The sequence below is a fragment of the Apis florea genome, unplaced genomic scaffold, assembly GCF_048593485.1.
Source record: "Apis florea isolate Af1SG1 unplaced genomic scaffold, ASM4859348v1 contig_3496_pilon, whole genome shotgun sequence".
NCBI lineage: Eukaryota > Metazoa > Arthropoda > Insecta > Hymenoptera > Apidae > Apis > Apis florea.
The window spans coordinates 8309748-8332547 of NW_028256773.1; the positions used below are offsets into that span (position 1 = coordinate 8309748).

Genomic DNA, 22800 nt, shown 5'->3' on the forward strand with positions numbered 1-22800 from the left:
GGGTTCAATTGATTTTCGCCTCGCGAAATTTAACAAAGGAGTAACCGGATTCGACAAACAAGCAAAATTAATCTCCCATTTCGAAAATTGGCCATTTTTTCGAAAAAAAACTCAACGGATTTTATTCCCGCAATCGTAAAATAAATTAACGACGCATATCGTTCTTCTCCCGTTGAATTTTTGCACGTTTAATTTCGAAATAACGAAACGCGTATAAATATCGATCTGTCCCAGAATTCACAAGCAACACGAATTTAACGTTCGTCGAACTGCTTACCTGATTTGTACCTAATTGGTAATTGAAAAGTAAAAATTTTGCTTGCCAAATTGCCCAAAATAGAAGATATACCCACGTAATTAAGTTGAAAACGCCTTGAAAGCGCCTCGAAGTGTTAAAAAAAAAAAAGTCACAGAGATGATGGTTTATCTCACCCAATATAGAATCCCGGTATAGGTTATTTTCGTGTGGCATCATTTTCTCCTTCGCTTCTTTTCCGGCCAAGCTGTTTCGTCTGGCGTGAAATTTATGTTCCACGGGGAAGGAAAACAGAGAGGAGGGGAGGGGATCCTTCGTATCCAGAAACAATACCAATAGCGACGAGCCGCCATGTTATGGTAGCCTAAGTAAGTACTTACTTGCCTGGAAAGTTTCGCCCCTTAATGACGGCCAGGAGAGAAGAAGTAGCTCGAGACGATGACCCTAACCGTAATGATCCAACTTGCGAGTCCAATCCTAATAGAAGTCGTGCAGTAGTAGTAGAAAACTTTTTTACTACGAGTTCGAACGATCGATATTATGGCTATTGTTTCGCGTTTATTCGATTCGTAAAAAAAAAAAAAAAGAAAAAAAATTTCCCTTCTCACGCACGAAAGGTTCAATATAAAGTTCGAGGGAAAGTCGAAACGATAATATCATTTCTCGAGATCGTTTTCGAGGCTGTTTGAAAATTCTTTCGATTAAAAGTCATCTATGTATCTATCGTCATAGATGCATAATGCGTTAAAAGAGAGGATTTATTATAAATGTTATTAAGGATGAAGAACTTTTTTTTTACTGTTTCACGATATTCGATTCGATTCGAAAATTTCCAATATAAAGTTCGAGGAAAAATACCGACCGATAAATATTTCTCGAGAACGATTTCGAGGCTGATTGAAAATTTTTTCTAGATCGATTAAAAGTTATCGAAAAATCTATGAAAGATCGTCATATAATGAATAGATACATATAATACGTTGAAAGAGAAGATTTACAAATGTTATTAATGGATGAAAAAGTTAAAATAGAAAACTTTTTTACTACCAGTTCGATATTATGGCTATATTGTTTCACGATATCCGATTCGTAAAATTTCCTTCCAATATAAACTTCGAGGAAAAATACCGACTGGATAATACCATTTCTCGAGATCGATTTCGAAAATTCTTTCAAGATAAAAAAAAAATCATGGAAAAATCTACGGAAGATCATTAAGATAGAATAAGTTGTAATGTAAAATTTCCCTCGCACGCTCCAATATAAACCTCGAAGAAAATGTCAAACATTTCTCGAAATTGTTTCCAAGAGTTTTGAAAATTAACAAATTACGGATGAAAAGTTAAACAATACGTTTTATGCATTTCGAATACACATAAACGAGGTAATGGAGGAAAGAATACACGCACGAACAACTAGAGAAACTGGTGTTTGAACACGTTTATTCGGATATACAAAAGATTTGTTAAAGATTTTTAAACTTACTCCCCCTACGAGCGTAACCTGTTCCCCACTGTTATATTCGGAACACGAGTCTTAACAACGCGATGTCGACGAGAACGGTTCGACTCTGCCGGTTAAGATCGCGCGCTGAATATAGGAGCGCGTTAAAATGATTCCGCGTTAAAGGTGAGCGCTCTCGTACAAAAGTGTCTCCGTTAATAACGCGCCCTGAATACGAAAAAAAAATTCACCTTTAAAATCGTGGCCAATTGTCGCCACGATTAATCCCTAAGCATCCCCTTCGTGAGAGAAAACGAAGAACAAAAAGGAAGAAAAGAGAAACGACACGGTTGTTCAGTTGGCACGCATGCCGGAAGAAGCATGGAAGGATTAACGTGGCCTAATTCGAGCGAAGGTGCAGCGAAGACGAGGAGAAGAAGGGTCGCCGATAATTCCGGAGGCTGGCTCGACGACGACCCGTGGAAATAAAAAGCGACCTGATTATCCTCTGTTTTATCCCGGGGGTGGAATCCACCGCAAAACTTTTTAAACACCGCCCTCCTCCTCTCTTTCTCTCGCTCCGTGACCTGTTTCACCAAGAGCAGAGACCAACTTTCGGAATTTCGTTCCAACTCCTTAACCGGGGAGACTGTTTCTCCCTTTCTTCCTCCTCCTCCAGAAGGGAGGAGGGATCAGGAGGAAAGAAGCGCGGGGATTTAGCATAAGGAGGAAGGCAAACACGCGCTCGTGCGCGTAGAATCCCGTGGCGGGCGACGTGGATCGGAATAAGTTGCGAGCGTGGTCCGGATAAAGGAGGCGAGCAAAAGTTCGTCTCGTTCTCCTCGAAGAACTTTCGAAATTTTCGAGAAAAAGATTTCTATTACCTCTCTGTCTCTATCTTCCTCACCGTTGGTCGTTATCGTTTAATGGATCCATCGAATACAGGGCCTATCCTTCGCTCCTTGGACGGGTGAAATATTTTTCGAACTTCGAGCTGAGAATTTACGACGCGCGGTATCTAGATCGGGCTGTATTTTTTCTTACCACTCGTTCTTGTATTCCCAATTTTTGTTCGTCAGTTTCCACGAGCATATTTCCCTTTTTATTTTTCACAGAAGTAGCTATTGAACATCTAACACGCTATACTTTATTCCTTATAACTTGTTCTTGTCCCCAATTTTGTTCGTGAGTTTCCATATTTAAGCCTCTTTGTTTCCTTTCATTCTAAACGAGCATATTTCCCTTTTTATTTTTCTCGCTTCACAAAAGTAGCTTGAATATTTAATACGCTATACTTTATTCCTTATAACTTGTCTCTAATTTGTTCGTAACTTTCCATATCTTACGATACGCAATATCTATCGGGTTATATTTTCTTTATAATTTGTTCTTGTCAATTTTGCTCATAAATTTCCACGTTTAAGCCTCTTTGTTCCCTTTAATTCTAAACGAGCATATTTCCCTTTTTATTTTTCTCGCCTCACAGAAGTAGCTATTGAATATCTGTTATGCTATATTTTATTCCTTATAACTTGTTCTTGTCCCCAATTTTGTTCGTGAGTTTCCACATTTAAGCCTCTTTGTTTCCTTTGATTCTAAACGATCATATTTCCCTTTTTATTTTTCTCGCCTCACAGAAGTAGCTAGTGAATATCTGTTACGCTATATTTTATTCCTTATGACTCGTTTGTTGCATATCCAATAAAAGTAGCTACTGAATATCTGTTATGCTATATTTTATTTCTTATAACTTGTCTCGAATTTTTACTTCCTAAAAACGATCCTATAAATCTATCTACTAAACTTATATTTTTGTTCATAGAGATAGCTAGTGAATATCTATCGCGCTATACTTCCTTCCTTGTAACTCACTCCCCAATTTTGTTCGTAAGTTTCCACATTTAAACCTCTTTGCGTTTCCTTTAATTCGAAACGAGCACATTTCTCTTTTACTTTCCGATAAACACATCGCATCTCGAACGAAACGAGTTTCGATCACAAATCGCGCAGGCCAACTTCTTCATCCACTCTTATCTCAATTATATCACGATACTCGTGAAACAAGTACGCTTATGCTACGTCCAATACTTGGTGAATTGCTAAATATTATTTGAAATAAGAGAATTTGTGTTCCGTATCAAAGATGGAACAAGCTAGAAGTTTCCTTAAATAATTTATATCGCACAGGAAAATTACGAAAAGGGATAAAAAAGCTTGGAAACGAATCCACCCTAATTTTCTCTCTCTCGAAAGTAATAACAACAACGATAATAATACGACTTGACGAATTTTTCCTCGACGATATCGCGCGATACAACACGCGCATCAACCCCTTATTATCCAGCACGCGGTGAACAATCCGCCGGGGATTACACCGGTTTAATTACGCGAGAAAACGTTGCGCCCACTGTTTACCACCCCACTGCTATTTGTCTTGCAGGTGTTATCAGCCAGGTGATAAGCACCCTTGCCGACCTTGCGGGACCGCGCCAGACCGAGCCCTTCTTTCCTTCCGGAGAGGGTGTGCACCACCTCCCCTCCGGAACGAGCACGGAAGGCTCGGCGGTAAGAGCGGAGGGATGATGATGATGATGAGGACGGAGGATGAGCGGTGAAGAAGGGGCGGGAGAAGAGTGAAGGCAGCCACCGCCGAGGAATCTATCCGGAACAACGAAGATGAGATGGGATGCCGCGCTCTATCTACTCTCGCTGCTGCTCTTCTCGTTGGCCAATCTGTGCTGGGCTCTCGTCGAAACGCGAGGTACGTGCGAATTTTTCCACTCTCTTTTTCTCTTTTTCGGCGGGGGGGAGGAGATTAATTCGCTCGATCGATACCACGCTCTCTCGCGTAGATAGATCGTTGGTATAAAAATACTTCTTGGCCAGCATAGGCGAAAACCAATTTCCACCACCACGTTTTTGTATGTATATGTATGTGTGTGTGTGTGTGTGTGAGGTACGTGTATTCGAGGGGGAATAAATTTTTGGCCTGGATTTTCACGTGGATGCACGGCGGCGTCCCATTGTTTTTTATTAGTGGATGGTATTTTTAAGGGAGGAATGTGTATATCCCTCTTTTCTTGGTACCTTTCTTTCGTCCGGATTTTTTCTCCCAGGGAAATTGTGGATCCCTGCGCGTTGCCCGGGGAGATTTAAGTTTTCGGGTGGATAGGGAAACGAAGGTGGAAATAACCATGCAAAATTCGAGAAAGGATTTAACGCAACGTTTCGCTTGGGTATGGTATGGCTTTTCGAATAAATAAATAGGATCCGTTAATTGTTAGTTATTACAATTAAAACGATCCGATGTATTCTTTTTTGTTTCTCTTCCGCGTGAAAAAATATCTCGTCGAAATCTTTCTCTTCCTCTCCATTCCCAATTTCCCCGAGTGAAAATCAAACGTGACGCGACGACTGAAAATTTATCCGGGATACGATAAAATATCGATATTAAATCAGCGCGTGCTTCCGTTCTCTCTGTTGGAATTTCATCACCAAAAAAGGGAAACATCGTTCCCCATCCTTGATCCAATAACGAACGAAATAACGGTACAAGGAAGGAAGGATGGGCTTTCTCGAGGATAAAATTCCATATATATATATGTATACACGGTGCATGTTTGTTTTGAAATTCAACGCGCGACGTTCGACTTGGAGAAGGAAGGCGTTACCCGTTAAAAAATAAAGGGAGGGTGAATTAAGGATCATCCGGTTATCAGATACGTGCTCGCGCATACGATTAATTATATCGAGAGTGTTGGCTCCCTCCCCGAGGGATTGCTTAGGAATTTTTCGCGGGAGGGAAGGGGTGAAATTGGGGATGAATATTCATGCGGGGTCGAACATAATCCAACCGTTCGACAACGTGACAATCATTTCCGATTTTCCCTTAATTCGGGCCGCCGGTCAACTCGCCGCCGGGTATTCAAATCGTGCGGGTGTAAAGCGGCGGCCATTTAAATTCCACGTGTTCAACCACGATTCGAATTAAACAATTCGTCGCTCGCAATTATCCGAGCCGGCATACGCGCCGCTCGTTTCTGCTATTTTAATTAACCGGAGAAATAATAACGTCGATAATTTCGTGACTCGATTTCCTATTTCTCTCTCTCTCTCTCTCTCTCTCTCTGTTTTTGTATTGAATTTGTGCGAATGAATCGAGAAGGAATCGAATTCGATCGAATTTTTTCGACCGTTTGGAAATATCGGGGAATGTGAAGTTGATTTGATCGAAAATAAAGAATATGTTAAGGTTGTGAAAGGATACATTTAATAACGGAAGTGGGGATAAATTACGTTATATTGATATGGGTCGTGCCGATGCCTTTGTTCTATTATTATGTGGATCGACGGGTTCACTGTGTCGCATGGCGCGCACAGTCGTTCGAATAATGTGTATTAAACTCGATACAAAATTCATTTTCGAATGTATAAAAAATAATTGTTTCATAACTGATCAGTCACGAGTTTTCGATAATTGAGAAATATTTACGGAATATCGTATTAGAAATTCACACGATGCAATAATTTATCGGTCATTTTTCACATTGTTCCAAGCGATAAGAATCGAATGTACGAAAAGTAGAAACTTTCTATTTTTTTACCGCCATATTTGATTCGCAGAACTTTTCAAAATTTAATCCAATCATTTATATTTATGGATTAATCTTAAAAGCTATCTTATATTATGAATATATATATATATGCATTTCTATCGTTGTTTATTTATTATATTTTGGAGAAATAAGCAATTATGATATTTCCAATATGTACATCTTCTTACATCTGCTTTTTTCGTTTTATAATTTTCAGTCTATTCAGATCCATATCTATCGGATAATTTATAGAATAGAATTGTCGAGGACATTCATTCTTTGAAGAATATCGTTTCTCAAGATCCGGTTTATTACACGCTTGTCAAATTCGAAACGCTTTCCAAATTAATTGTCTGTAACTTTTTTGTTCAACATCTGTCGCGCAGATATTTTATGCGGTTCTACTTAAGAGTCGAAATCACAAATATTTGTATATTTATATATCGATTATTATATAGTATTTTCTTTTTTATTCTATGCTGATTAATCGCAGTGTTAATTTTTTTTTTTTTTTTTTTACATCATTGAGCCATATTTTTAATGAAATTATAATAATCAGAAAAACCGGAAGAGTCACGTTCCTCCGAAATATTTCTTCAGAAAAATTCACGACATTTCGTCGTAGAATGAGCGAATCGGCGAAAGGAAAGTGTCGAACGATTCCATTTCTGGATTCAGAGATGGCGCAGCGCCTCCCACACGCAACGCTGCTTGGCAATGGATATTTTTGACCGTGCAAAAGCGGAGGAGACTTTAACGATTGGGCAAAAAATTCGGCAATTGTACGATTTGCAATTTGACTCGCGTGCGAATCCACCAGTAAAATTGTTAGTGCCCCGGCCGTTATTGGATCGTTCTCCACGTTCGAGAGGGCGATATTGTATATTGCTGGTGGCCGTTGAATTATGGAAATTGAGCCCCAAGCCCCGCTAATTAATTATTAATGCAAGCGCTACTTATTGGCATGGAATGGTCGTGTCGATGAGCGGAGGAATTTTTACTCGCGCACACACTTGCTTCTTACGTTAATTGGCCGAGTGAGTTATGGGCAAAGTTCAATCGTTGAATCACTCTCTGCAAAAGAAGAAGCCACTTACACGGAGTGCAGTCACGACTCACTTGTTATTGATCGTCGTTCCGATTTCTTCTTTTTTTTTTTTCTTCTTCTTGTTAATTAATTATTAAATTGATATATGAAACGGATGTTCAATTATAAATACGAATCATTATTGGTTGTTTGTCGGGAAAAAATATTTTATTCTTTCTTTTTAATGGGAGTTTCTTTTTCATTTTTTTTTTTTTTGTCAATACCATGTAAAGCAAGAAATATATTATTGATTTAATTTCTCAAATATCGAATATACAAACGAAACGTTCATTAGCGTAATAATTATCGATCGATTGAATTCCATATTCGATTTGCGGTGAACGTCTATCATTGTTAATCGAACGTAATTATCTTTTTTATAATTTTTATAGTTTCGCATGACGTACCGATCATTACACGCAACTGATAATCAAATAAACAACAAAGATTCTTTAAAACTTTTAAAATATGAATAGTAGAAGAAAGTATTAACATTATTTTGTAAATAACCAAACTATATCTTTGATGCTTAAAATAAAAAAAATCCCACGCGTTGTATTAATACTCGTGTCTCTAATATTTCTAAGAAAAAGAAAAAAAGGAAAGAAAAATCAAGACGCAAAAAGAAGAAGAAGAAGAAGAATCGAGTTCTGTTCAATTAGACACGAGGCATGCATTATACATGCCTCGATTAATTAATCTTCGCGACTCCTAAATTTTGAAGTTTATCCATAATTTTTATTCCACTCTTAATCGTCCTCCATAATAATTTAAAGGGCCGAGGAGGGGCCTGAAAGGGTTTCGAGATAAATTGAAGAGGATGGGAAACGGATCAATGCTCGGTCCCACTGAATTCCGCGTAAAACTTTGAATTATGAAGATTGCACATCTTGATTCCGCGTGGCGTGCAAATTAATTACTAATAACGCCTTACTTAATCCTAATTATACGGCTCGGTTACGTCCTCTACGCGGCGATACTCTTGGCCGAATAGATTTTCATTAATGACCCACGTCAAACGTGTAATCATTTCTCGTCCACCTTTTATTAATCTTCCACGGCCGCCATTAATTATCGTTCTACACGCTGTTACGTTATTAAACGGGGGAATGAGTTAATTTGATACAGCAGGAATTTAGAGAGGAATGGAAAGGGGATAAAGGTCGAATAAAAATCGAGTAAAAATGAGTTTTCGAACGTTTCGATTTTCCATCATAGAATTTTGAAAATGTATCTCGCAAAGTTTTGGAAAGCTTTTTTCGAGTTTCACGAATCCAACGATCAAGTTACATCTTCCATCTGTAAAATCTATAAAAAGAGATATAATAATTTATATATGACCCTTCGATGGACAAAGATTTCAAAAATTTTCAGCGTGGATGAATCATTTCGAAATGCCTTCCTCGAAATTTCGGATTTTAACGTCCAACATAGGCCTATAAATAACCGACCTTTACTCAATTCTCGGCATAAGCCTTTGAAGCTTAGCGGGTTATACTCCGACCCACTTAATGTAATAACGATAATGCATAGCGGATCAATTTTGATCCCACCTTCACCAAAGCGCTGTGTCTTTAAAGCACATGGATCCAACGCTTCCTGTCTGCGGGGGATGGATCGTAATTCATGATGTACACATGTGAACAATTTAATCGTGATTATAAATTAGCAACTTCTTTCAATTATGGAGAATAACCGTGGAAAAATGCAAGTTTTAGCAGCAAGAAATTTATTATATGATAAAAACATGACAATAATGAAAAATACGTAAGGAAAGAATACGAACGAAACGGTTAAATAGAAGGATTTTTTTTTTTTTGAAAATCGAAATTATTGGTAATTTTTCTATGTTAATTTTCAAGTGACAAGGGAAACAAATTGAATACGAAACGATTCACTTGAGCAAGAAAAATTCTTCGTAAATAGTTAGATTATGGTAATTGACCGTCCCCTTTCCTATTACTAGATCTAATTAATTATTAACGTCAACGTAAGATAATGGAGACTGGACCACCTGTCAATATTTTACCAGCAGAGTTACCCTAATAAATATACAATTTTGTCATCTCTCTTATATTATTAATTAATCTTCAATTTATTAATTCGAACAGTTCTTAATTAAAACAAAATTTCTTCTCTTGCTATTCTATTATTTATTTAACATTAGTCACGTGAAAAAAAAACTCGTCAATTTTAACGAGGTTTAATTACATAGCTTCTAAAATTAATAATTATAACATTTAAATTTACAACTTTTCAAAAAAGTTGATCAAAGTTGTCAATGTAGAAATTGATCGTTATTATACTTTATCATACGAGTGATCTGTGAACGAGCGAAATAATTATTTAACAAAATGATATTTTTCAGTTTTGTATTTCAACTCCCACGTTCGAGCAAAATTTATTTTCGACGAGTCGTGCAATGATATTTATCGAGACACAACAGTTTGCGCGGAAATTCATTAACTATATCAATAAACAGTTGTTGCTTAAGCACTTGCTAACTGCACCCTAATTTTCGATTATACGGTCGGCAAGCGTAAGGCTTTCATCGAGAGGAACGTGTTCCACGCGGAAACTGCTTGGTAATTGCCTATTAACGCGAACATTTACCTTTGACTCGTATGCTCTTATTACGTATTCCTTTATGTCGTTAGTCAATTGTTTTTAACCTTCGTGTTTTCCTCGATTGACACTCCTCTTTCATTTGTTCCGGAACGATAATTGCATATTAAACTTCCTGAACACAGCTTCCAGTGTAATTGAAATGAAGTTCCTGCAAACGAAGAAAAAAAGAATATCTCGTATATTCGTCGAGTGGACGAAATTAAATAAATTAAGAATGTATAATATCCATAATCAGATACTTGTTATCTAAGCAGCATATTAAATTAGTCGTTAGTCAAAAATTTTCACTTTTTTTCTTTCTTTCACGGTCTTATTCTTCGATATTAAAATTATCTATAATATTCATATAACATGCATGAATAATTAGAATAAAGTAGTAATTGAAAATTGATATTAATTTTACCGTAAATACTTATATTTATTAATTACAAAAATAAATGAAAACAATCAATTTAACCGATTTGCTAGTTCTAAGTTCTCTTCTCTATCTATCTTTTATATACGATATTACGTTACATATTACACATGTACGTCAAAGAGAACCATTTCGATTCGGAATATTTGGTTACTTGGTGGATTTTCGTCCGTCCCCCGGGGATTGCATCTAATTTTGCACGATTGTACCCTTAGAGTTTCTGAAAATTAGTTGAACTCCGATCTCCCAACGGCGCCTGTACATTAGATTTTGTCATTATAGTATTCCGCGTGTGATTTATACCAGCTAATTTCTCGCCAGTTTATCGTCCAGTCCGATCGTATTCATACGGTTGTATATGGAAGTACACAGCTCGTCCGGATTCAATTCGTGAAATGTATTCTGCACGGTCTACGTGAAATTATGCAAGAAACTTTCCATTTAACGACGTTTTATCTTAATCTAATTTGTAAGAGATTCCTCGTTTATTATTCCTCTTACCGTCTGAAAGTCGTCTCGTTGAAATTAAAAAATTAATTCAATCTGCTCTGCGTTGCAAGTGTTTCATCGTTGCACAGAAAATTCTATTTTTTAACACCGTGTAAACGTATACTCAATTACTTTCTAATTAGACGTAAATTCAGTTTTACTTCTCTGTTGTTTTCCAAAGATTAGACATTTAGATTTGAGTTAGGTTAAGGTTATGTCCGTTACGTTAAGTTTACATTAAACTAAGTTTACAATGCCCGAGGGATATTCTCTAGTTTTATTATTATATTATTATTTTGAATAGAATAATTCGTTGTTTCGCTTTAGAAGCGTGCGAGAACCCGAAAACGTCGAGAATGTTCGGAACACATCGGGAAAGATCGGGTCGGATCGAGTCTCGAAAATATTATATCTCATAGTCTCGAAAACGTCGTCGTTTTTCGAGATGCTTGTATTAAAATAAAATCAGAATTTTTCAGAATTTCAAGGAGCTGAATAATTTTTTCAAAATTAAAAAAATAATCCTTATGATATATTCACGTGAGAGTCGAAATTCTCGAATCAATCGGGTATTTTCGAATTCTCTATTTCGCTTTCTTATATTCCAACGAAGAATTTTATTAAAAGCACTAATCATTAGAATTATATTAGAATACTTTATCTCTTCATCCTTATCGCCACTTTCGATAAAAGAAATAATGTAAGCACGTGAACCCCACACGAGACACGAGATCGTAATGCTTATTTCTAACCTGAAAATGAATCTATAATAGGAACGAAGGTTATTCTCCGCATAAATCGACGAATTCTAGTCCGATGGGGAGCATCGTCGTGGCCTTTCACGGGGATTCTAACGATCTCGGCTAATTAAGTTGTCCTTCAATCTACGTGGATATTATTATAAAAGGGATTAACGTCGTTTTAACAGGGAGGAATCTCAATCTCGACTAGTTCGACGATTTAGTTTCCCCGTCTCGCCGACAGAGTGCAATCTTCTCTGCAGGCCACGCATCTATGGAAATATCTCGTTAAAAACGAATTTACATTTACTCTTTTGTGCTCGTTTTTCTTCTTATTCTCTTCCACTCTCTTTTTTTTTCCCCTCCCTCTTTTTGGAAGGTTCCAACACACGACTAAATTATCCCGCAAACGAGCCGCGATTGTTGGCAAGTAGTACGAGCAAACCGTGTTAAAATTGAGCCTCGAGCTGGATGGGAGACCCGTTAAAAAGGACACTCCGATGTTTTTTTCATTAGGCCCCTTTTGTTCGGAGGGAAATTTAAATTTATTTTTTAACAGTGTCATCGCGTCAGTGCACGTGTGTGGTTTGTTAGGGACGATTTCCAGGGACGCTTTGAGACGCGGAAATGCGAGGCATTCGTGTGATGAGAGTATTTGTAAGTGAAAGGAACGGTGAATGCGAAAATTGTTCGAAATTGTAAGGGAAATCAGAGGAAGTCTTGGAGTATAAAAAATTACTTGGAGATTTATTTTAATATTTCTTATTTAACTTCGAAATTTAAAGCAATCTTTTTTAGCCAAATCTTTTTAAATTACCGTATAAATTTTACTGCACGTTGGTACACGCAGTGTGCTATAACCTGAATCGATGAGTCGAACGTACTACGCTCCCCTCGTAAATCACTCGCAAGCACCCAAACAGGAAATAGCATTTCGCTCGGTAAGGACTTGTACACACACACACACACGCACACACATGCATAATATTCTTCGCACTAATCTAATCGATTTTCTAATTGTTGGAGGGAAAAATTTTAACCAATCGAACGAAAATAAGAGTAACTTTTTGAAATGCTTGGTCGTTGAAAAAAAAATATTTTTAAATTTTCGCAAATTCGATGTTACAGTTCAAATATTATTATATCGTAGAAGATAATTTTTGCTCGTTACCAAAACTCGACGAATAGCATAAATAAAAGAATTTCACCTATACATTTCGTTCCATCCTATCGAATATCTCCCGAATAATCCCGAATAATACGAACCTGATTCGGACCCTTGAAATAGCCGATTTCATGTACCGCATATTTTTCGATATCGTAATTTAACGAATACCGGGCATAGCGAAATTCACTCTTTCAATTGGCGTGCAAATAGCTATTTCGACGATTCGCGTTGCTTTCAACTTTCAACCCTTGTGCGTTGTCTGAATCGACCATAAATTATAAAAGGCCGTATACATATGTCACACACACACACATATTTATCGAAACAGGGTAGAATTTTAATTTATCAACGGTCCCTTCTCCTTTCGCTTCGCAATTTTTTCTTTCTCTCCATTTTTCTTCATTCTGCTTCACACGCTCGCGAAATTGTTGATCGAAGAAAAGGAGAGAGAAAGAGAGAGAGAGAGAGAGAGAGAGAGGAATGGCTTTAAAAAACAGGCGCGGTGCAAAAAAAAAAAAAAAAAAAAAAGAAAAGAGTGGTGCACGCTGTCGCGGTATTAACCAGCGGTGAGAATGATATAAAAATATAAAGCCGCGTGGCTGTTCGCCTCGCTACTGGGTGGAGGAGGAGAGGGGAGGGGAGGGAACCGTCACGGGGGCGGCGGTAATTTCGCCGTTAAAAAAATCGAGACAATTACCCCGGGGGGGGAGGGGGGGGGGGAAATTAAACTGGATCAAGTGCATCACGGTTTGAAAGCGCCATTAAGTTAGTATGGCCGCATTTTAGCCGTAGAAATTCAATCGGCGCTCTGATGGACAAAGCGGGGAGGAAAGAGAGAGAGAGAGAGAGAGAGAGAGAGAGAGGGGGGGGAAAGGATAAAAGAAGAAAGGTAACAGGGCGGAGGGGATGAAAAGGAAGGAAACGGCGAAAACGGTTGAAAAGGCTGTCCGTATCATAGATTCCTGACGATAAGGCGAGAACGGGGAGCGACAGGATGCAAAGGAGACTGATCGAGAGGGACGAGGATCGAGCGTGTTGAGGGGGAATGAGATGGAGAGAGAGAGAGAGAGAGAGAAATAATAAGGGGTTGGAGGAGAACATAAGAGTCGCAAAGAGGAAATGGCATCAACGAGAGGAGCGCTTCATTTCAATGGAATTGGCTGCATCAATGCCAATTAATTAGCTGGTAAACTCTCTAGCCGGTCGTCGGCCTCTAGAGTAATTTCATTAGCCCTCGAACCGAGGAGAATCGTTGAATAAATAAGATCCTGTTTTCAACAGGATGAATACACCACACTATACATTTTCGGGGATGATGATTTCTATCAGATCCTCTAATCGGTTGATCTGAAACGAGCGAACGACCGCTTTGTCCCTTCGATGAGGATTTAGATATCCCTCGGGTAACGCGACGTTTAATTAATAGATTGCGAATACTTCGTGCATACGAAAATATCATCATGTGTAATTTTCATTTTCATATTTTATATATGAATATATTTTGTATTTTCTCGTGTTACTGTTTTTTTTTTTTTACATCGCGATAAAACGCGTGTTTATCGTCGCGTTTCCGTTATGTTAAATAAAATATGCAAAATATATTCGGTGTGAAGAATATTGAAAGACCTCCCCCCCCTCGCCTCGTCCAATAATCGCTCTCCCACCGAGAAGTCGGAAAGACACGTTTGGAAATGTTTGGCAAACAGGATGTTCTCGTCGTCCTCGGGAACATCCTTCGAAACTAACTAGTTTACGTCGGATAATCTTTTCTTTTTTCCCCCCTTTTCTCTTTTCTAGACCCATTTCGTCTATTTTTCTTTTCTCCCTCGTTCTCTGTTTCTCCGCTTCCATCTCCTCTCGTTCTTCTTCGTTTCGTTTCGTTTCGTTTCGGGAGAAATTGATGAGGTTTCGAGGAACGAAATTTCGTGAGATGAACGAAACCGGTGATTTATCGAGGCGCGACGAAATAAATGATTTGAGTTGATGAGTCTGACGAGGAAATGGTCGAAATAAGAATCGTAAATTCCCAACTTTCGATCTACGGTTTAAACGACATTCGTAAATCACTCTGTCTCTGAGTTTCTTGATTCCGAATGAAAGAATCGTTTAATTGTTCGTCCTTATTAAGATTATTTATTCGAATGTTTATGTAACGTTCGATCATTTCATTTATTTATAAATCGTACGATTGTTTCTTTGTAATGTAATGTCCGTGTGACAAAAAATGAGAAAAATATTTATTTTGCAAATTCGTTCGAACGATATCGTTCATGGGAGAGAAAATGATTCGTAAGTACGAATTAAAACTTGTATCCATGATGAAATGGATTGTTGGATAAATAAATAGTGGAGATAAAATTTGTATGATGAAATGCATTCCTACGTTTTTATCCTTTTTCTTTTTTCTCCTTTTTTTTTTTTCATTTACATTAATGAGAATTTTCGCAAATATTTCATCGCTGCCCCTTCATTCATCTTTTTTTTTTTTTTTTTTTCGACGTCAATCGTGTGCGACACAGAGCACATTTGTTAGGGGAATGGATTTTAAACTTAAAAAAAGAAAAATGTGAAAGGTCCATTCGTATTTCAAACATTCTTTCCTATTATTATTATTATTATTATTATTATTATTATATCGTACTCTTAACGTATTTATATTTTTCAATTACGCCAACTTATTCATCTCATAGTATTTAATCCCCTTTTTGTCTCGTTGCGCGAGCAATGATTTTGAATGCATTGAATTCTCAAAGCTTTCGTTATTTTTATGAAATTTCCACCTCTCGAATATTACAATGCAGGGTATATCATCGTGTTCGAAAACGAATTCAATAAAGAATTTTAACAAGATGATCAGAAGAATTCGATCGATGAATTTTACACACGCTCGATGAAATCACACGTTCCACTTTGTGAAAAGAACAAGCATAGAGAGAAGCGTTTAATATCGTAAACGCATAAATGCACTTTTTTTAAAGAATTCGTCCTTCGTACGAGGCAAAATTATTATTTTAACGTAACGTTCGCTTTTGACGGATTAAATGAATAAATGCTTGGAAAAATTAATGAATCCTTAGAAAAACTCTCGTGTTTTCGAGAGTTTAATTTGATATGAAAATGTTTAGCTTTCCGATTTTAATTCCGCTTTGTTTCGAATTTTTTTCCTTATTTTTTTCTGCTCAATAATAAAAATTCGAACGTAATTTTAAACATTAAAATTCAATTTCAATATGGGGAATCATAATGCGCGCGCATTAAAGAAATTGTTCGATAAACATTTTCACAACTCGCGCAAATTATTATGTAAATAATGAAACGTCAAAATTTTAATTATTGATGCAAGAAGCAACGCATTAAAGAGGCATTTTAAATCGTGTTTTACGATTCGGCATGATGGACGTGTAGAACAAGCTGTCGAATACTTAATTACCTCTCTTCTGATGTTTACCGTGTAAAAAGTTGAAATAAAAAAATAGCAATCTTTCGGAAACAGGACTATTAACTCTATCTTAATTTCAATAAATGCACATCTGTCGAAAGATTCTCCAGTTGAAACAACAATCTCTCGTTGATTAATCGCGAATAAAAAACGCGAAGTGTATTAAAAAAATGGCAAAAAAAAAAAAAAATAGCAGCAAAACAAAAAGGCGACACGAATGAACGCAAACGATATGAAATTTAATTAATTACCTCCCCCTTTCGTTATCCGCTCTTTCATTATATTCATCGGTATCTCTTCGCTCGTTTATTTTTTTTTTATCATCACATTCGCCCCATTTCGCTCATCTCATCGTTCAGATGTACAATCAACTCTTTCAGACACTCTTTCGTGCACACAATTTGCACGCCCGATATAATTCATTATTATATTAAATATATCCCCATTTCTATTAAAAAAATTTTCTCGTTTAACCAATTTACAACCACCGACGAGTAATCTAGCAATTTAAAAAGCAACGGGTCCTCCAAAAATCCAAAAATCAGGGAAGCCGATTTCAAAAAATGTGTCCATCCACGACTCCCCCATTTCGAATCCCTCGAAAATTCGATCCACATTTCTCGAGCCCCTAAACAATGGGGGCCGTGAAGCACGCTTTCAAAGCGCGACAAAATTTTTTAGCATTCGATCCAACGGGGAATCTCATTAGCGCGATATAATTGCGTATCAGGTGGAGCGATATTCGCGAATATTAGGGGTCGTTGGGGTGCGCGTAGGTGGAAAATAGTCGGATTAGCGCGACAAACGAGAAGTATAGGCGGCTGGATATCGGCTGCCACCGTTTCAAGGCCTTGCACGGAGAGGGGATAGAGAGAGAGAGAGAGAGAGAGAGAGAGAGAGAGAGGGAGGGATATCGTTTAATTAACGAGCCGTTCAAGTGGCGATATTAGCAGTTGCGCTGTGAAAACAATTCCCCCGTTATTTTGGTGATGATAACGCGATCAGATCCCGCTTATCGACCTCGTTTATAAATCTAGTTTATCTTAATAAACGGCCGGATTAAACGGTGCTCGAATATTAATATTAGCGGTGTTTCGAAATTTTACGAGATTTGGAAAATTTGATGCTGGCCGGGGAAGGAAAGGGGGATCAGTGGACGAGACTCGATTGGTTCGGAACTTAAATACGACGAGCGAAACGTTTAAGCCTCCCTGTTTGCGCGATTGTCCTAACGATATTCGTGGCGCGGATGCGATACGGCCGGTGTATTATTTGCACGACACAATGGAAGCGTTGTGCGAGTAACGATATAACCGTGAATTACGCCCTGCCTGCCGCCGACCGATACACCAGCTTTTCCCGCTCTAACGACTCGCTTCTTTGACTTTGTGCCGTATTCGTAAACGCGTACGGATTAGCGTGGGGAAGATCCTCCCTCATTTGAAGATTACATTGCGAGTTTTAGGAACGCGCGAACGTTACGGTTTTTGGAATGATAGATTCGCTTGCGAGGAAGTAACGTTTTTTTTCTATCCTTTTTAAAGAGAGAATCGTTTGACGCTTTTTTTTTTTTTTTTTTTTTGAAAGTAATTTTTAATTGAGACGATTTTGGGTTAAGTTTTACGAGTTTACAAATAATTCTGAAATCCATGTTAATAGTTTAGTTAATAGCTATAGTTGGGGAAAGATTCTTACCAATTAAAGATTATATATTGTGATTTTTCGAACACTCGACATGTGGTTTTTGAAATAATGTTTCTTTCTTTTTTAAAGATAGTTTGATATTTTTTTTACGTTTTTGGGAATAATGGGATTTTTAATAAGAAGATGATTTTGATTAAGTTTTACGAGTTTACAAATAATTCTGAAATCCATGTTAATAGTTTAGTTAATAGCTATAGTTGGGGAAAGATTCTTACCAATTAAAGATTATATATTGTGATTTTTCGAACACTCGACATGTGGTTTTTGAAATAATGTTTCTTTCTTTTTTAAAGATAGTTTGATATTTTTTTTACGTTTTTGGGAATAATGGGATTTTTAATAAGGAGATGATTTTGATTAAGTTTTACAAGTTTACAAATAATTCTGAAATTTATGCTTTGTTAATAACCATAGTTAGGGAAAGATTCTTATCCATTAAAGATTATATTGTGACTTTAGGAACGCGCGACATGCGGAGGAAGTAGTATTTGTCTATCTTTTCTTGTGAAAGTAATAAGATTTTTGATATGCAGCTTTCCAAATAATTCTGAAGTTAACTTAGTTTTACTGTCTGGAAAGATTTTTATCTATTAAAGACTGCTGTGGCTTTAGAAACATGTAGTTTTTCGAATAATTAGTTTGTTTGTGAGGTATTTATCCTTATTTATCCTCTTTTTAAAGATACAATTGTTTGACATTTTTGAATTTTTAAAAGTTGGAGGATTTTTAATTGATATTAATATTAATTGCATTGTGTAAATTTGATATGTAGCTTTCCATCTTTTTGATAGGTTTGAATTTGAATCGAGATAATTTTGATTAAATATTATTGCAGCGATAAATCTTGTCTTTTTTTTTTTTTCAATCGCAACGTATATTATTTTACGTTTCTTTGAACTGTTACGTTGAAAATATTACAGAGAAATTTACGAAAGAAAACTGCTTGAATTCGCTTTACTACGACTACCTCTGCCCCGTTTAACTTTAATCCACTTAACTGCTACTTTACAATGCCTTTTGTGGAATCATATTTGCTTGATTCTGTTGTATCTGAGAACGACTAAAAATAATACTTGTATCGTTCAAACAATATTGATAACATTATGAAAAAGAAAAAGGAATTATTTATCCTTTCTTCGCGTCTTCTTTGGCGAAATCATGTCGCATGGCACCTTAAAGGTTTAAAGATTTGTTGAAAAACACGAAGCATACTTCTTTTTTCATCGCAACAATTATTTTAAAAACAATGTTTCGAAAAAAAATAACACAACAGAATAAATAATTAGATGTTACGTTTCGCATTTGTCAGTTTTTCACATTCGAATTTCAAACGATATTTTTCAATCTCGTGCAACGTTTCTCCTGTTGCAGTGACAATTTTAGCCGGTTAAATTTTGTCGCGCGAAGGATTAAAACGTGGATTAAAATTTGTTTCGCAGGATGCAATCGCACTATCAGAAATTCCGTCGGATGGATACGTTGGACAGGACGAATGGGACGATGCATTGTTCGCATCAGAGCGCCTCCTAGAGATCCTCAGGTTGATAAAATATCATCTATCGATTGAGAGAAAAAAAAAAAAAAAAATTAAACTTCTAGAATTCTAAAAATCATGCTACAAAACACGATAGAAAATATCATATATTACTGTGAAATGGATAAAAAAAAATCCTTAAATATCCTTAAAAAATTCGAGAAAAAAAAAAAAAAGAAAGAAAGAAACGATTAAAATTTGATTCTACCCAGGTGATCGAGTTGAAAGTTAGGAAGCTGCAAGTTGGTTTCCTGAAAGAAACCAGATGCGAGGGTGCTTACATTCAATTTTCCGATGGTAGCGAGGACGTTGAAGATGAAACAGGACGTTACTGCGGCTATGTGAGTGGCAACACGACCAGGTACGAATATTTACGTAATTATTATACATGCGTATTACCATTGCAAACAATTCGTGTACAAATATACGTACAAATCGTTATGAGAGGTCGTCAGAAAGTTTCTCTTCCTTCGAGAATCGCTTGTGATCTCGATTCAAGTGGAATACATGTGAAATACATTCGCGTACGTATCATATACTTCATAAGTATTCCATTTCTTTTTTCTTTTTTATTCTACGATACTCTACGCTCATATGCGAGTATGCACGGATATCAAAAAAAGGAATTCATAAATATAAATAACTCTTCAATTACTAAGAATAAATAATTATCAGAGCCGTGTATAGTAAAATACAAGAGAATACGAAATGGATAAAAGAGAGGAATGATTGGTGGGATGGTTAATGAAAAATAATTAACCGGTTGGAATAGTATTCACAGCAGGCTGTAAACCGAACGTTGTACACCTCTGCTGGATAATGGATTAAAACAGATGCCTGATGGTCGAAATGTAGCGGTTCCAAGCCGCTTATAAACACGGCATTTAACGCGTGTAAATATTTCCTCCGATGATTTCGATCCGGTTCGATTTCAATTTCCTCGCTTTTCTCTTTTCGCGATCCTTATATATATATATATATATCGATGCTACTCGTATCGAGATCGATCTTGTTTAATAATAACATCCTAATTCATACGAACGTATATGCGCAAATTGGTTGTATTGGAAAGATAATCAGCCGTGATGACGCACGGCTGTGTTATTAAATTTTACTTTCATATACAATTAGCGTTTCTAACTTATTTCACAATTTAATTAATTACCCGTCTCCATTACCGCGCTATGCGGTGACCGCCATTACATCGAGCATTACATTTTATACACGGATCGGGAAACCTCAAATGTATCAACGACCAGATCTGACGTTTCGTTTCTCTTCTTCGTCGCGCCACTTCTCCCTGCAATAAATAAATGAAAATCGTTATTATCAACCACGCGTTTCGTAACAATAAATACAATTTATCACATCCATCGATTAGTCCATAATTATCTAGAAAATTCTCTTCTTCCTTGATCTCAAGAGTCAAAAACGCTTAGCTTAAATATTTTTAATCTTTTTTCGCTCGAACGAAGCAACAATTTTTACACGATTTCTCATTCACTGAATTTGGCTAATTTAAAATGATTTCGCGCAGAAATTAACGTATAAAACTTTTATATTTTAATATTTTGCGTATCTTTACGTATAAAGAAAGAAATTTTGTTGAATATTTTAATAATAAAGCAATTGCATCCTCGGTCAATAACGTGCTCTCACATTCACTATTCTTATTTTTCATCTTCTCTTACATCTCTATTTTCCTTCCCTCAATTTCTTAACGAATAGAAATAATTTCGTTATTCAATAACGAAAAATCAAACTCATCTTCGCTCTACTAACTAATTTCATCACCGTATCCCACGCTTACAAAACTAAGAAACTTTGAAAATAATATATTCTGATCGTCGATCACGGTCTAATTTCAAATAAAAAAAAAAAAAAATCTAATCACTCGATGGTACATTATTCCACGCTTTACGAGAGATTCACTTTAACAGTTCATCACGATCAGTATTCACGAAGCGAATACTTTGAAAAAATCAAACGTAATATGGTCGCCGCATCGATCCAAACAGTGGCCGAGAGACAACCCGCGAAGGGTTAATTTCTATCATCCCTGCAGGCTGTTCCTGAGGAGGGGGCCCAATTTAACGATCATAATGGACTCGGACGTGAAATTCGCCGCCGAGAATCCCGTGATCTTCTCCGCCCAGTTCTCCATACTGCCCGCCCAACTCGCGTCCGAGCGCCACCGCGGCTTCTCCCCGTCCCCCTCGTCCGAGTGCCCCCTCGAGTGCGCAGTGAGGAACGACCGAAGATCCTGCAAACTGTCCTCGCCCGGCTACCCGGGCGTGTACCCGCGCGGGATCAAGTGCAGGATAGGGCTGGAGTCGGGCGCGGGCCGGTTCAAAATCGGCGGCCAACCGGACGACACGTTCGACTTGATGAACCGCACGTCGCAGGAGGGCTGCCAGACGGAGAATTGCGAGGAGCACGTGGAGGCGGAGGCGGAGAAGTCGGGGCGCGGGCGGAGGAGCCCGGAGGATCGCGAGGAGGAGGTGGAATTTATCATCGGGCAGACGTCGTACAGGGGGAGGAGGGGGAGGAATAATCGAAGGAGGCTTAAGAAAGCGAGGAAGGACGAGGATATCCGGAGAAATATCGGTGGCCGCCCGAAAGAGATCGGTCCGGAGGATGGTCTGAAGGAGGAGGAAGAGGAGGAGGAGTCCGGTTTCCCGGCTCCTTATCGCGGGCAGGGGATCAGGCGGCAAGGGGAGGTTGTCCAGAAGAAGCGACTTCGTCACCCGCAGCGCGTGATACATAAGAAGTCCATGGACTCGATAAGCTTGAGAAGGAATACCGATCGTGAGCCAGGAGATATATCGGACGCGAGGATACCGAGCGACGGGGGGATGGGGGGCCACGCGGAGATCGGGAGGAAAGGATTGAGCAAGGAGAGGATCACCGCGTTACAGGTGAGTTATCGTTGGAAATTTGTTACGTGTGCAAGTAAGTTCTTTCTTTCTCCCTTTTTTTTTCTTTTTTTTCGTCCAAATTCCAAAGACTCTATCGCGTAAATCAGGCACAAGAGCGATTCCTTTAACTCACCGTCATCGAACTTTCTCGATGCACCTGAACGACACGAGATACGACGCGATCGTCGTCTTCCAAATTAACATTTCCGGCTTTAATTTTCTTTGCCACCACTTTTTCCACGTTCCGTTACAGATACAACGTTTAAATCGTTTCGATAGCTTCAACGGCCGATTTCCCAAGCTGGAAAAAGTAAACAGTGACGCGAATGATGCTTCTCGGGCGCCATATCGCTCGAAATCGTCGCACAGGACTGGAAACTTTTA

At 37.7% G+C, this 22800-nt stretch overlaps 1 protein-coding gene and 1 long non-coding RNA gene across 4 annotated transcripts in view; one reads left to right on the forward strand and one right to left on the reverse strand.

The window, feature by feature from the left end:
- Window positions 1-22800, forward strand: part of LOC100868315 (uncharacterized) — a 56638-nt gene that overhangs the window by 28417 nt on the left and 5421 nt on the right. The window contains exons 2-5 of one of the 3 annotated variants that reach the window (XM_086913117.1): window positions 4140-4460; window positions 19404-19504; window positions 19711-19859; window positions 21564-22416. In XM_086913117.1, coding sequence (XP_086769243.1) covers window positions 4376-4460; window positions 19404-19504; window positions 19711-19859; window positions 21564-22416 — 1188 coding nt within the window. In that variant the 5' untranslated portion in view covers window positions 4140-4375. The remainder of the gene's footprint in view (window positions 1-4139; window positions 4461-19403; window positions 19505-19710; window positions 19860-21563; window positions 22417-22800) is intronic. The other 2 variants (XM_086913119.1, XM_086913118.1) reach the window with 2 other exon arrangements.
- Window positions 9740-22789, reverse strand: LOC147656872 (uncharacterized). The gene is made up of 3 exons (XR_015293599.1): window positions 22550-22789; window positions 20664-20798; window positions 9740-10157 (listed from the first exon to the last, which is right to left on the reverse strand). It is a non-coding gene; the product is annotated as an uncharacterized LOC147656872 (long non-coding RNA).